This window comes from Catharus ustulatus, chromosome 11 (assembly GCF_009819885.2).
Source record: "Catharus ustulatus isolate bCatUst1 chromosome 11, bCatUst1.pri.v2, whole genome shotgun sequence".
NCBI classification, from domain to species: Eukaryota; Metazoa; Chordata; class Aves; order Passeriformes; family Turdidae; genus Catharus; species Catharus ustulatus.
Window position 1 is genome coordinate 17249973 of NC_046231.1, and position 15996 is coordinate 17265968.

At 42.9% G+C, this 15996-nt stretch overlaps 1 protein-coding gene across 1 annotated transcript in view; it reads left to right on the forward strand.

Moving 5' to 3' along the window:
- LOC117001433 (c-Maf inducing protein) overlaps nucleotides 1-15754 on the forward strand; it is a 128646-nt gene extending 112892 nt beyond the window's left edge. The window contains exons 12-21 of the mRNA XM_033069784.2: nucleotides 173-199; nucleotides 665-713; nucleotides 2154-2261; nucleotides 4699-4815; nucleotides 6237-6377; nucleotides 7275-7322; nucleotides 8064-8210; nucleotides 9692-9797; nucleotides 10857-10927; nucleotides 13779-15754. Of these exons, the coding sequence (XP_032925675.1) occupies nucleotides 173-199; nucleotides 665-713; nucleotides 2154-2261; nucleotides 4699-4815; nucleotides 6237-6377; nucleotides 7275-7322; nucleotides 8064-8210; nucleotides 9692-9797; nucleotides 10857-10927; nucleotides 13779-13832 (868 nt within the window). The 3' untranslated portion in view covers nucleotides 13833-15754. The remainder of the gene's footprint in view (nucleotides 1-172; nucleotides 200-664; nucleotides 714-2153; nucleotides 2262-4698; nucleotides 4816-6236; nucleotides 6378-7274; nucleotides 7323-8063; nucleotides 8211-9691; nucleotides 9798-10856; nucleotides 10928-13778) is intronic.
- Nucleotides 15755-15996: the final 242 nt, after the last annotated feature.

The window sequence follows — 15996 nt, forward strand, 5'->3', positions numbered from 1 at the left end:
TGATTTTTTGAATTTTTTTTTTTTTTGTCTTATGTGCTGCAGTTGCTTAGCAAGTCCTTTTATTATCTGGAAAGAACTGAAAAGTGCTTGTTTGGTTTTTTGGGCTTTTTTTTTTCCATCTCTCATTTCTCTCAGATCCTCATACTCTTCTGTTTTCTGTTTTAAATTTCAGGGCTCTCGCACATGAGAAATTCACAAAGTAAGTTTCTGGGACTCCTTTGTTTTATTGAATAAATACTTGTACTAGTCAATAGTAGCAATGATGCATTATTCAGTATTGTGTCTCTAATGGCTTTTATCTGTGAAGGGCTGTAGGCATGTTCTGTTAGCAATAAAAAGTTTTCTTTGTAATTTATTGTGCTAGCAGGAGACCAAGGACTAAAGCCACTGGGTGCTGATAGAATTTACAAAGGAGGTTGTCAGTGTACATCTCTGAAACATTTTCTAGACTATTGTGACCAGACACTGTCCTTAGTGTAATCACTATTAGGCATCATATTTCCTTTCTGTGGAAGGAATTAAACTTATTTCTCTCCAAAGTGCATTAACATATATATATATAGATTAAAAATTTTAAGTGTTATTCAAAATAAATGTGATTCTTGAGTGGATACTGCACACAGCAACTGCTTATTCTTGTCCTTCTTACTCTTATTTTTTTCAGGGAGCTGAAATATGTGATTCAGAGATTTGCAGAAGACCCGAGGCAAGAAGTGAGTTTGTTGGCAGTTTACACAGAGTATTAGTTGGAGGGATTGCAACTGCACTTGTTCAGATCTCTCCTTAAGTAGTTTGTTCCAAAACACAGTGTGGTTTTACTCTACCTAAGTCTCTAAGGAGTAGTAGCCACTCAGGGTGGTTTATGTGTAAAGTTTATGTGTTGTCACCTCCTTATCTGGCATCAATTGATGTCCTTGTTCTGCAGTAAACTGCAACCAGCAAGATTTTCCCCCTCTGTAGGATCACTGAGAGCTTTTATCTTCCATACAAAAAAAATGGAAGCAAAATCCATGGATCCACCCAGCTTACAAAAGAACAGGTTTTATGTAGCTGTGTTTCAGCTATGTTGTGTGCAAATGACCGTAGTTCTCATGAATTGGCAGCAGAAAGGGGGTGGGAGGTGTGGGACTGGGGTGAGAGTGTTGCTGCAGCCTCGTGGTGCTGCTGCCTCAGAGCTGCACTCAGAGCCTGCTCAGCATCAGCAGCTTTGGCTGAGTCAGAGGGAACCTCTCATCCACACTGATTTTTGCTTTTGGCGTAAAGGCAAGAAATCTCCCTCAAACTGTGGGTGAAGCTGTATCATCACTGCCCAGAACTCCTCATTTTCATGGATTTAGCTCTTGTTGGCAGTAGTTACCCTTGTCAGAAGAGACCTTATTGTCCTAGAACAGCACCAGGATTTCATCTACCACTAGCATTCTGTGCCCAAAGCAAAGAATTTACCTCCCCCACACAAACACACCTCAAAAATTGAAGTGGAATGTTTGTTTATTCAAGTGAAGGGAAAAAAAGAAAAGGAAAAAATAAAGCTTAATTATGACTTCTCTATTAAATTTTGGGACTAAATATAGTAATCTCTACAGTGGGCCAAATTTAGACTAATGGTTGCTCACTGGTGCCAGTTCTCCAGTGCAGCTTCCGTGTTATGTATCCCTGTTGAGTTTTCCCTGTGGATTTCCTTCACCCTGACTCTGGTCAAATTTTATTAGAGCAGGAGTAATAATTTTTAATTATTGGAATGAGCAAGCCATCAGCCACCACATTTGGTATGCAGATCACATCAGATGTATATACATGCTGAGAGGACAGGGGGAAAATGACAGAAGCTGGGAAATTTGTGGGGGTTTTTTGTCTGGTTTTTTGGTGATGGTTTTTTTTTTCCAAGTGAAAGGAGCTGTTCTGGGTTAGAGCCATTTTGTGTTTGATTTGTGTAAAGGGAATGAAAAGGGCCATGCAGTAAGGGATGATGCAGCTTCCCTCTTGGTTATACTGAAAATCTGGATTCTGGGAGTGGCCTGCAGCTCTTAGATTGGAATATTAACCATGAAATTTCCAGCTGTCCTGGCTTTGCAGTTCCTTTTGGCCTGGTGTGGGGGATGCTGGTGGTTATTGGCAGGAACTGTAACCTTCCCAATGTGTTCCCTTCTTGGCAGGTCCACTCGTGTTTGCTGAGTGTGAGGGCTGGCAAAGACGGCTGGTTCCAGCTCTACAGCCCTGGGGGAGTGGCCTGTGATGATGATGGAGAGCTCTTTGCCAGTATGGTAGGTGTCTGCAGCAATGTGAGTTTAGAAACTTCTCTACTTCTGGTCAGCAGTAACAAGATTTACTTGTTTTTGTTAACAAAATCACAGTTTTGTTGACTAAGAGTGTTCACCAGAAAACACAGATATTTCTGCCACCAAATCCATTGACCTCCCTTGCAGTCACAGTTTGATTAGCAGATTACTGTTCTCCTTTTGAACCTTGGCATGTTTTCTCACTGGTAGTGTAATACACGAACCATACTTGTGCATATGTATGTATTCCCATATTTGTAAATACCTGTCTTTGTCTATCTGTATAAAAAACTCTCTCAGGGAACATGCAATACTTGAAGACTGCACATCCACACCTATCGTTTACATTTTTAGGCTACCCTGGAATTTAAAACCAACAGTTACATTGGCTTAATCAAGGGATGGATGGATAGATATAAAAAGGTGTTATCAGTTTCTCTGCCCAATTACATTGTTGTGAAGAGGTGTAATTAGGAACCAGCATTCCATTTCCAGAAATTACTTTTGTAATTCTGACAAGGGCTAGACAGAAAATAACAGGTTTTAATCAGTGATGTGATTTAAGCACTGTCTTCCTGTGCAGCCTGGGTCAAGTCACGTAGGTCTCTCTGTATTAATTCTCCATATACCAAGTAAGATAGAAATGATGATAATGTCTTTCCCTGGTAGGGGGGAAAACATTTGTTGAAGTTGACTTTGGGTACATAGGTGACTTTCTACACTTTGTGCATCTCTCACATGCTGAACGTTTTGGGACCTAAAGAACATAGATGTCTGTCTATTCCTTTAAATTCAGATGGATCAGATACCTCTGAAACTGATAATGGAAGAAGAGTGTTTACAAAAGGTTTCACCCCTCTTCACTGTTCATCTGTCTTTTATCTTTGAAAAGAAAATTTCTTCAGAACTCTATAATTTCTCCTGAGAGCCATTGTGGTTGAAGATATTTATGAGCATTAGGAGATGGTGTGCATGAGAAGGCACAATGCTAACACACATTAATATGCAGTTCTGTGCCCTTTGCAAGGATGTTGATAAATACTTTAAAAGCTGCTAACGACTAACCATAAAGTTGGAAAAACACCCTGTTCTGAGATGCACCTAATATTACTTTACTGTCAGTGTCAGTATTTTCCATTGCTCAAGAAAACCTCTAAAAAAACTTAATGAAAACTGCATGAAATTAAATCCCTTTTGGATTGGAGGTTCACATTTTTAAAGGCCACCTGAGCTGATGGATGCTTAAGGAAAAAAAAATCTGTTTTTCTAAAGAGCTTGCTGATAATTAAGCCATGATTCATATAGAATTGACCTCATCATGGCATGGTTGTGATATTTTCAGCAGTATTGAACATAGTGCAGGCAATGCCATGAGCCAGGATGCCACAGAATGTATTTACAAGGTTATTGCAGGGTAGTGCTGATGTTGAGTCCACATAATGGAGCTCTTCCTGCCTAGGAATTTGCAAAATGCAAATTCTCACATAGTGCTCTGCAGCAAATGGTGAATCAGCCATCTGGGCTATGAAATAAGACTTTCTTCTAGGAACCCAGACTTCCCTGCATTTAATCTCTAAGGATTTTACATTGGAAATATTATGACCAACTTCTTTTCTGAGAAGAGACATACTTGATTTGTACAAGTGGCTTTGCATTTCTGCTATGGCATTACTATGTGATATCACATGGTGCTTTCTGGAATCTGCAGAGCAATTTTGTCAGCTCAAGGACTCGAAGGAATGTCACTCAGAGGATGTTCTCAGTAGTTCTTTCCTTTCAGGGAAAACTGAACAAAAGAGAAAGCAGGGTAGTGGCCCAAGAGCATGAAAACCCATGAAACCATCTCTGACTTAGTGCTCAGGACTGCCACATTTTCTTAAAGCAGTCCTTCTTCCCCAGTCAGATCCTGTGTTCATCCTGAACAGGTGATTTTGTCTGTCACCACCCCTTAAGCAAGGCCAGCAGGTTGCCAGCAGCACTGCCTTTTACCTAAACACCCAGCCCACACAGCCCCTGCTCCCCAGCTGCCATTTCCAGAGAAACCAAAGCGCAAACAGATGCGAAAGCAAAATCCCTTGTGGTTTCCCTGGGGCTGGGCTCATCAGGTTACTGGGAATGGGGGCAGTTGCACAGCTGCTCTGATGTTTCCTGGGGAGCCTTTATCAGGCTGTCAGCTGGGCTCCTTTATGGAGACAAACTTCCCACTCTCTCAGATCTCACTGGGCATCACCACCTTCGAAAATTCACTTCCATTCAGAGTAAAGCTGTTGAGACACTGCAACCCCAACTGTAAAGAGAGCCTTCATTCCTTTAGGTTTATTGCAAATACTTAACACTTTTTGACTGCTTAACAACAGCCCTTCCAGAGGTATATGTGTTTCTTAGGCCTACACACCTAATTTTACCTCTGTTTCTTGAACAGGTTCATATTTTGATGGGATCCTGCTATAAAACAAAGAAGTTCCTGCTTTCACTGGCTGAAAATAAATTAGGGCCTTGCATGCTGCTGGCTTTGAGGGGTAACCAGACAATGGTAGAGGTAAGCCCTAAAAACATGTGGTCTTAGAGGTTTATGAGCAGTGTTCAGGTTCACACTGCCTGCCCCAGAACTGGCTCTAGCAGGGGTCAGGTTTGTGTTATGTCACACACCAGCAGTGGGTGGTTGTGTTTCTCTGAATTAAGGGGAACAGAATATTGATGTTCTGTAGATATGAGTGTGAATTAAATGGAAGGTGGATGCTTGAATTTTTGGAGAAAGAGATCATTTTCTGTAATGCAGCTGGAGAGGTTAGGATGGGAAATAAATGGCCATGGTGATGTAGGCTGTGGTGAGAATCACAACCACAAGGCTTTTCCATGATGAAATCAATCTTGTCTTGCCACCTGCAAGATGAGCAATGCACAGGAAGAGCCTTTTATAAAACCTTATTTGCTTGCATTAATGCACATTTTTTATGCTTATGTTTTGTTGTTTTTGTTGTGCTAATAGATTATACGTATTTTTCTGGGTTTCAAGAGAAGTTTCTTGATAAATGTCATTATCAGCAGAAAGAGAATGGATAAATAGATGGAAGGAGTTACAGTTTTTCATTGACTTAGATTTGTGCATGCTAATTTAATCCAGTAAATAAAGGAGCATGCTGCATGCATTTGAATATAATATTGCTGGATTTTTTTTTTCTTCATTAAAAATAATTGAAATTGTGGAGGGAATAAAAGCTTTGCATTTTAATTGCAATGGCATGATACATAGCTGAAAAGGAGAGGCAGCATGGAGGGGCAGCTTGTGTCCTAAATCTGTGTGACCCACTGGAATCATCCCTTGGATGTGACTTGCTCCTGGCAGTCCCTTCCCCAGGGTGAGCTGGGTGTGTTCCCAGTGAGCTGGGGGATGTCCTGGCCACACAGTGAGCTCTCAGCATCCTCTCTTGGAGCCTCTCTGCCCTTTACCCATCCTGCCTCGTGGACTGGGTGCACCTCACACGTGTTCTGCTTGCACAGAAACCCCAGCACTTAGGGATGGGGAAATCCAGCCCTTGAGGAGCTGCCTGGCTCTGCTGCTGCTGGTGTGCAGTGTCCCAGCTCTGCCAATGCCCAGCCCAGCCCATGGATCTGGGAAATGCTGGATTGATTGTACCTGTTCTGGAGAGGGCTGTGCCATGGAGCCATCTCCCAGGTCTGGTGCAAATAATTGCACCTCTCACTCAGAAAGAATTAATGGGAGGCAGGATAGACAGGCTGGCTTTTGGAGATTACACTTCATTCTTTACAAATAAAAAAATAATTTCATGTGTTGGAAGGGCCATAAATATTGCTATGATATCCTCTAATCTAACCTCCATAATACATGCTCTAAAAAATTACCCAGGAATTTAAACCACTATCCAGGGTAATTAGGATATTTGAAAGAAATTGAATAAAAGCCCTGCACTGACCACTCTCCTTTTGTTCTGCTGCTAGATTTTGTGTTTGATGCTGGAATACAACATCATTGACAATAATGACACCCAGCTCCAGATCATCTCCACCCTGGAAAGCACAGACGTGGGAAAGAGAATGTATGAACAGCTGTGTGAGAGGCAGAGGGAGTTAAAGGAGCTGGTATGTCACCCTGCACACATTGCCATAGCACACTGGGCTCTGTGCTCTCCACAAATGGAGGTACAAAAGAAAGACAAGCCGGGTGTGAAATTCCCAGTTAACAACAGGATGGGAGCAGTCCTCAGAGGATTTTGCTGTGAATATATATACTGTGTGATATTTACTGATGTGACTAATCCCATACTATGTTTATGAATGATATTCAATAACCTGCTTAGGATCTGTGTGAAGGAATAAAGGTGAAACCCTGCTGTCTCAAGATCTTACAAGTCAGCTTGTCAAATTCTGCCACCTTTTGACATATGAGTAGCAAATGGTTCTGGTGCTGGCCAGCATTTCTGAATGCTCTGGCATTCACAGCATTTCACTGAGATGGTCTTTAGGTCTAGTTCTCACAGCTAGAGCCTATAGAAAAAAGATTCTTCCTGATTTTAAAGAGAGGACCTACAGATTTAAAATGGACCTGCTCACATTAGTACTTTCTCACCTCTGCAAACATACCCACAAACTTCCTCTTCCCCCTTTCACATTTGTATTTGTCTTTAACCCCTTCTCCCAGCCTGAAAAGTAGATGGTTTTTTTGAAGTCAAGCAAATGATTTTATCAGCTGCGCCGTCTTAACCGCTTTGCTCACGTCGCCCAGCATTTTAAAGCTGTTTCTTCTGAAGTGAAAGTAGCCAAATGCTAGCAGGCTGAAGCAAATGACATGAAGACCCACTGAGCTGTGGTTAGTGGGTATCCCCTGGGGAGCAACAGGCACACTCAGTGCAGGGAAAGCAGGGATGAAGTGGAAGGGCTGGCAGCAGGCTTTGAAATGGGAGCAGGGTTTGCTGTACTTCAGTGAGTCTCAAATGTGGAATGGCAGCTTATTTGACCAAAATATCTTCTCTTTTACAGCAAAGGAAAGGTGGCCCCACAAGGTTAACACTGCCATCCAAGTCCACAGTAAGTTAATCATGTCAATAGAAAAACAAGCTTTGTCTTTCCGTATTTAAACATTGATTTATGTTTGCCATGTGGCACAGTGGTTTGGACAGTTGAGTGGGGAGCCATTCCACTTGTTCTGTCAACACAACTGGAGTTCACACAACTAAGGGCACATTTCTGCTCTTGGGTTTGTGCAGCAGTTTCCAACACCAGCAAGCAGGCTGTTACATTTATAGTGCTGCTCAGATTTGGAATGGCAGCTCTAGAGACAGAGTTTGGCATTACAAAGGCAAGCTTCACAATGTCCAGTTCTGGATTTTAGTCATGGAAGTCTCAAAGAGACCCAGCACTATTGCATTTAAGCCTGGTTCAAACCCAGACTAACTTCACTGAGACTAGATAATGGTGCTGAGCACAGATGGGACCTGGACCTCGTGGTTAAATCTTCATGATGTTTAAAGACCCATCTTCAGTATTTGGTCTGACACTGAATGAAGCCTTTGTGTCTCATAAGGATACACACGCAAAGGACATTTTTGTCCTAATGTTTGGACAAATTTTTCCCAGGGTGTGTGAAGCAACACTGCCACAAGAGCCCAGCTGCTTGCCAAACAAACAGAAACTGCTCTGTGTGGTTGTGTGTTACTGTAAACAAGTGGAGCAGTTGTGCAACTCGCTCTGGTTCCCAGTATCGGTGACACCGCACGCTTCCAGGCTGGGCATCCTCAATCTCCCTTACCAATCTCTGTCTGCTTGCAGGATGCAGACCTGGCCCGCCTGCTGAGCTCGGGGTCTTTTGGCAATCTGGAAAACCTCAGCCTGGCCTTCACCAATGTGACAAGTGCTTGTGCTGAGCACCTCATCAAACTGCCTTCCCTCAAGCAGCTGAACCTGTGGTCAACTCAGGTAAGTGCTCTGCAGCCTGAGACTCAGAGCAGGAACCAGTGCTGACTAATTCCGAAATTCCACACCACATCAGCACAGGAAGAGTGTGTGAAGAGTCTTGCTTAGATGACTTTGTCCTCCTGCTATTTTTACAGGGCCTTCCTGTGGTTTAGCTCATCTTGCCAGCTGATTTTTTTCTCTTCACCCCTTTTTTTTTCCTCCTATTTTTAATTTTTGTTTTATATTTTTACAATGAAATGGTTGCTGCTGTCTAGGGTTGAATGTTCCAGTTGTGCATAGTTGCTGCTGTGTACTGAGTAGAACCTGTGCTGTTGTTCATCTGGGAAACACTTCTACTTTCACCCAGTTGGGATGAAAAAATTATGCTTTGCAGTTCATGTGGTCAAGCAAAGCACAGATTCTGTGCAATTTAGGAAGTGAATTGCTTGAAACCTGATCAACCCAACAGCAACAAAAAGAAAGATAATGAATAAGCAGAAGGAAATTATATAAAAAATCTGATTATTTTGTAAGCACAAAAAAGACCCAAGTTAACTGAATAAATTATTCTGCTGTTGATTGAAGGAACTTCTAAAATTAAATTTTACTTCTGTATTTCCCTGCTGGTTTTGCTGTCTGAGGTTCTCCACTGAATAGGTTTTCCCCATTTTCTGTTAGCACCTATTTGCAGTGCTCTCTGAAAATACGATTATTGTCAGTGCAACCACAAAAACCAGCATTTTTTTGACCAAAGTGTCATGTAAATATTTTGTTTTGTTTTCCTAACTACTTTTTATCCCAGAAATACCCTTTTGTTTGCATGGGGAATATGAAGTAGAAACTGATTGCTCACTTGTTTTAAGGCTGTTTGTATCTCCTCCAGATTTGTCTTAACAATGCAACTTTTGCATTTGAAAAACTTTCATGCTTCTTGCTCAAAATGAGTCTGATTTCACTGAACAAAGAGCCTGCTTTTTCTGTGGGGTTTCTTTTTATTTAAAAAAAAATATAAAATTGTTTAGATTCCATTTTATTTGGCGATATCCTGGTTTCCATTAATCTAGAATTTAGAAACAGCAGAAACCAAGTGGGTCAATAGAACAATTTCCAATCAATAGTGCATTGTTCTTGAGACCAAAATAGCTAATTAATACCACTTGCATTGTGCTTTTTGTGTGTGATGTGGTTGGGAACTGGCTGAGGCTGCCATAACCATCGTGTATAGCCTGGGTGGGAGCCCACTAGTGCCAAGTCCAGGCTTCAAAGGCACCACTCTAATTAAGTGATGTCCTGTGGTTAAGTGCACACAAGTCACTTAATTTCCCTGTTCCCTGTCTGTGAGACAGGGATTAAACTATTTGCTTTCTCTGCTGGTGATGGTGGTGAGCGATGGGGCTCATGGAGGGCTCACTCAAGCCCCGTTTCTGTGGCTCTGTTTGCCCTGAGGTTCTTGCCCAAGGGGTGGGTGCCTTGTCTGACCCAGCTGTGTTTGTGCCCCACAGTTTGGCGACGCGGGGCTGCGGCTCCTGTCCGAGCACCTCACCATGCTGCAAGTGCTCAACCTGTGCGAGACCCCGGTGACGGACGCGGGGCTGCTGGCACTGAGCTGTGAGTGACACTGTGGGGACACTCTGGGGGTTCTGAGGAGTTCACAGGGCTCAGGCATGGATCTCTCAGTGCTACAGTGCTGTGGCTGTGTTTGGGTTTAATCTTCCCTCCTCCCTGCCCAGTCCTGCAGCTCTCCGGCTGTGGGGTGGTGACCTGAGCCTGATGGCACTGGGTGGCCTCGTGTGGGCTTTGTCCTCCTGAGCCATACTCTAGATCTTGCCTCTGGCTGCACTGATGGCACCTGTCCCCATCTCATGTGGTAACTCTTTGCCCAGGGACTTCCCAGATTTCTTCCTCTGGGTATCCCCTCTGGGTGGGACCTGCATTTGTGGTGCAGGAGGGGAAGACAGCAAAGCTATCTGGCAGCTTCTGAGTCAGTTCAGCAACTGTGTGCAGCAAGTTCCATACTCCTTCTGGCATTTATTATTTCTTCATTTTTGGGGAGGTGAAACTCTCCCTGTTCTTAGTTTAAACAAGGCAAGGCAGAGCAAGGCGTTCAGGATTCCCTGAGCACTGAGAGCTGCTCGACGTGCCAGAATGAAGCTCCCTCCTGCACCCAGCAGTGCATTGCAAACCTCACTGTTGGGTTTGGAGGGCTGCTTTAATAGGCTTGATCCTATGCAGACGTGCCAGACAGGCCAGTAGTTATGGCTCATCTTAGGAAACTATTCTGCTAAGTACTGGAGCCTAAAATGGGAATGGGGGGGGAGAGGGAGGACTGCCAGATCAGCATGGCCCCTGTAAGAGCCATGCAGAGCACTGAGAACGGGCACTATTCAGAATAATGTGCAGGAAACCAATTATGAGAAGTTGACTGAACTCCTTTGAAGTCAGCAGTCCTAAGCATATGCTTAATGGCCCTTCCTAAATAGGGACATTTTCCTGGATGAGGGCCCAAACAGCTGTTTATCCATTTGTATTTCTATATTTTACACTATTCAGCTTTTTCCTGGGAGTGCTGCACATAGTCATGTCTTGCTTATGCTTTGACCTACTGTAAGCATGATATTTTAAGAAAATGCAGCATGATCATAAATATCTGTGTGTTTTCTCTTCTAGCCATGAAGAGCCTGTGTAGTTTAAATATGAACAGCACCAAACTTTCAGCAGATACCTATGAAGATCTCAAGGTATTTGTGAATTACATCCTCTAAAGATGAGAATTAGCTGTAGCAAGGGCATGGTGGGTGATGCCTAGGGCAAAGAGAACTGACCCTGTGGAGTGGGTAGCATGAAAGTTATCTGAAGAGGGTGAAGTGGATTATTTAGTAGATAAAATTACTGAAAGCAGCATTGTGAGGTTGCTGGCTTTGATGGACCCAGGAAATATTTAATATACTGAATAGAGAAGTATGAGATAGAATCAGCAGCTCAATCTTTTTACCTGTGTTATCAACAGTAAAGGTTTTATCAGTAAAAGTTTCATAAGTAGAAGCATATTGATTGTTTCTGATGAGGATACAGAGACAGGTACAATCCAGCACACCATATCCTGTACTGTTAACAGGACAAAAAGTAGCTTGGGTGAACAGTATCATGAGCTTTGATTTGGAATGTAAAAGGAGAACTGAAAGCATCAAGGAGGATGCAAATTTATCTTGACACCTCTAGGACTGGAATTGGTCTCTGAGCAGAAATGTCTGCACAGATGCCCAGTTCTGAAATTTGACATGTAATGTCTGGTTTTACTGTGAGTTTATAGCCACTTAGGCAAAATGGTGTAAAGAGCCAGGACTTAGCTCCAGGTGGTTTCAAAGCTTGCCTGAGATATGTGGTTTGCATGACTTCAAGTGCACTTTGCCTTCATTCCGTGTGAGTTGCATCTCCCAAAATCTCACCTTAGAGACCCAAGGACTCAAGATGAAACTTGACATTTGCTTGTCTTGGATGTTGAAACAGATTGAGCCACGTTTACTTAAAAGGTCACAACCTTGGGTTGAGTTTGGAACTTGAAGCAAGTCCTGTAATTGCTCTGCTTTCAAAATTCACTGCAAACATCTATCTTTGGTTCTGGCTGTGGAGCCAGGGCTCCCCCAGGGACTCAGCTGCAATGCTGCTTGCATGGAGTTTTCAAGATCAAGTTTTAAAAACTTGTGTCACAATTGTATATGCAAAGAAGTCGTTGCAATTAACAGCTGGCTTGCAGATGGGTTCACACAATGGAGCTTGTATCAGGCCCCAGGCATTTACAGACAATCAAGGTCAATGCTGTATTTGGCCCAGGGCTCTGAAATCCCATCTATTGAAAGGCTCCCCCAGTCCCACCCCTGCTTCTGAGCCCCTTTGCCACTCACTCCTTACTGAAACTCACATTTTCCTGGCTGGTTCCCTCTGCTCTGTATGGCATTAATAGTCCTTAGCAGCCATACAAGAAAGTGACTTGCCAGGGCAAACAGCGAAATGCCTGTGAGCAAAGTCCTGATGATTGAAGAGAATTACAAAAGCTGAGAAAACAGGCAGGCATCACTTTTTACCCTTTCACCTTTTCCATTGAGATTTCTCTTGGTGGCGTTTTTTTTAGGGCTCTGTGTCTGTTCAAAGGTAGTAGTTTCTCTCCCTGGGGCACATGGTTGTAGGTTTGTTAAGAGCAGCTCAGACTTCAAAGAGCATTTTTTTGATACAAATCTTTCCTCTTTCTCACGTTGGTCTGCAAGAGCATTTGGGGCACAAGCCAGTGATGACATTTCCTCTCAGCTCCATCCCCCACTCCACTAAACACGCTTGCACACACACAGACACCCACATATGTACCAGGCAGGCTGAACCAGACAATAAATAAACACCCACTACTGAAGTCATTATTGCCTAACTGAAAAATTATTTGCTGGCAGTGTCTGTAGGATTATGAATAGCTCTTATCAAAATATGCGTGCACATAAATCAAGGAGTGAGGTAATAATGACTCCTAGAAACTTCCAAGTCCTCAATTATGCCCTGGCCTAATTAAACATGTTTATTTGTTTTGAGAGAATTAGCTGTGTAATTATGGTCAGAGAGTATGGAAAGGGGATTGAGGAGTAGGAGTGGCACAAAGAGCCTCATGTGGGGTGATCCAGGAATGAGATGGCCAAAAGCAGTGGAGCTGTGGAAGGGAGACCACAAAGACACCAAAAGTTGCTAATGCTCCATGAATTGTTCTAGGACATGGAGGGTAAAATCAGCCATGTGGAGGCTGAAGAAGGAATGTGTGTCTCTCTCTGCTGCAGTTTGAGTCCCCTGCCTTCATGGCGGAAGTTGGACGGACACGTTTTGCTAAGCATTTGCATAAAAAATGAAGATCGGGGTCTGATCTGGACCTGGTGGCTGGTGCATGGGTTTTAGAGCAGGTGGGACTTAGTCCTGTGTGTCTGCAAGGGCTCAGCATCATGGGGTTCCTTGGCCATACCCACCTGTCCCAGCTCAACGCTGAGCTCAGCACTGGGCCCAGGGTGTCACTCCTCTTCTGCAGTTGACAGATCAATCCTCCCAGTTTGCTGGAGGTGCTTTGTCCCTTCCTGTAGCCCTCCCCCAGATTTGGATGTGACCTCTGAATTGAGTAAGTCCTGTGTTGTTTCCACACAGGAGCTCCCAGGCCAGCAAGCTGTGTCTGCCCTTTACCTCTGCTGGGCTGCCCGTCATCCTCAGCACCCCTGGGGCTCTGGGCTTCCCTTGCCAAGGGGAGGGGAGCTGCTTCCATCCTCTTTGGGGAGCCCACATGCAAAATACAAGTAGGATCTTCAGAACTGCAAAGGTGCCAGTCTTGCTGTCACACAGGAAGTCACAGGACACAAAGTTTTTTGGGCTTTCCCTACCCTGGGCAGCCAATGATGAGCAGCAGGGTGAGGTGCTCTCCTTCCCCAGGATCTTCTTTCACACCCCTCCAATTCCTGCTCACTGCTCTGTTGGATAAGTACAGGGAATGATCCCACACCAGAGATCTGACAGGAACTTTTTACTGAGCCCTGAACACATTGTTAATTCTGACCTTTCCTCCCCTCACAGGCTAAACTCCCCAACCTGAAGGAGGTGGACGTCCGCTACACCGAAGCCTGGTGAACTCTCCCTGCCTCCCACTCTTCTCTTTTGCTTCTCATGAGAAGGAAAAGATTTTTAAAACAGACAGATTGAAACAAAACGGAAAATAACTTTTTGGCCAATTCCTGTAGAGCAGTGAGTCTGGGAACTTGGTGGCAGGAGTTGTGGGGTAGCAGAGTGGATTTGTGTGTGTTGGGAGGACGGGGCGAGCCTGGACCCCATCGGATTCTTTCAGCTTTGTGATTTCAGAATCAACATAATTTAAATTGAAAAGGAAGGAAACAAACAAAATAAGGACTTTGTAGCAGCAAGAGGATTATAAAGAGGAAAAAAACACCTTTGTGGATTTTATTTGCCTTTGTGTTTTATGCCGTGTGGAGAAAAAAAAAAATTCCTTTGTCCTTACTTACCTGGGTTTCCTTGGCTGGCACCCAGCCAGCCTGAACTCTTGTTTCACCAGTTTTGCTCCAGAAAAATCAAACTTCAAAAATCTCAAGAGAAGAAAACCAAAACCAATATGATTTTCACTTCCCCCCATGTCCTTGCAGTTGTTATGCAAAGTAATTTTGTTGTACATAAGATTTACATAATGCACCTATTTAAGAAAATGGTTCACAAATAACAGGTCTGGGACCTGTCTTTTATTTATGAATTGTTAATTCTTTTACCCTTTTTTTTGCGTATAGTACTGTATAAACTAGTTTGCTGTCTTGTTGTTATTATTATTTTTTTTTAAGGAAATGTCCTCCTTGAAGAATTGCCTTTTAGTAATGCAAACTGTATTATACTCCCTCTTTGTCAACATTCATCGCGTTGTCTTTTTGATTTCAAAATGCCTCAAATGTTATCAAATAGGAAGGAAAATCTTTATCAAGGGTTGTCGGGGGAGGGAGTGCAGGGATTAATAAAAGTCACAATTCCTTCCAAAGTCTGAAAACTTTCTTTAGTCTTCTAAGCCATGTCAGGTTTAAACACGGGAGACGGGGACAAGACGTTTGTTTTGCCAGTGGGGTGTTTGCAAACTGTAGATTTTACAAGTTGCCTCTGTTGTTTTCTGTTTACGTCCGATATTTCAAAAAGAGAAAAAAAAGCTCTCCCTCCACTTTGTGCATCTGCTTTTTCTGGGTTTTTTTCTGTTTGTTTGTTTTTCCCCCTCCCCTCATTCCCTCCCCTGTCCTGTCCCCCTCCTGCCCTGTTCTGTGCACGCATTGTTCTGCATGTTCCTCTGGGGAGACTGAGGAAATCGCGGTGTTGCTGATCCGATAGCTCTGACCTGTCTGTAAATGTGACTGCTACATTTTTCAAATTCCACAGTTGCTTAGAGGATGATTTTTTAAAAATTGTGGTTTCTTTTATAACTATGCTGTTGACTTTTTTTTTTTCATAATGAGCCTTCATTGTACAGAGCTGCTTATTTAAAAAAAAAACAAAAACAAAACAAAAAGTTTTTTCCTCTGTTTAACACTTTTATTTTATTCTTCACCACCTCAAGGTTTCACATACAGCCAATGTAATTTTTTATATAAATATATATATATATTTAATCTTATTCAATGGAAAGCCAAGCTTTTTTGTTCAGGTTTTTTTGTTGTTTTCTTTTTTAAAGTTTGTTGCTATGTAGACAACCCCATCCCAAATGATGTTGTTTTTCTCTTTTTTCTTTTTTTTCTTTTTTTTTTTAATAATGAAACAGAAATTGAGTCTTAACTCATGTAGTGTGTCAGGTTTTTTTTCCCCCTTTCAAATCCCAGACTGTATGAAGATGCAGTATGGGAAGGAAGAAGAAGAAATAAAAAAAAAAAAAAAAAAAAGAAGAAAAAATATGCCAACATTTTCCTTAGCACTGTTGCTTTTACCAATGGTTTACTACTACTGTTCTGTAGCTGTGTACAAAGAGATGTGAAATAATTTCAGGCAAAAATAAACTGTAAGTGAATATCTTTTAGCTGCGTGCTTTGTGTTTTCTTTGAAGGAGGCTTTGGCTGGCTGGTGATGTGGGGATGCTGTGAGAGGTGCAGAACTCCAGAGCAGGGTGTTTGCCACCACTCCCCAGGCTCGAGGAACCAACACCTAGAAGGGAGCAGAAGGAGGAGGAAAAGGAGGAGGACAGCTGAGCTCTGTGTGTCCTGTTCTTGCATCCCTCCCCAAGCCTGTGTTCTGTCCCCAGTCCTCAAAAGGCTGAAGG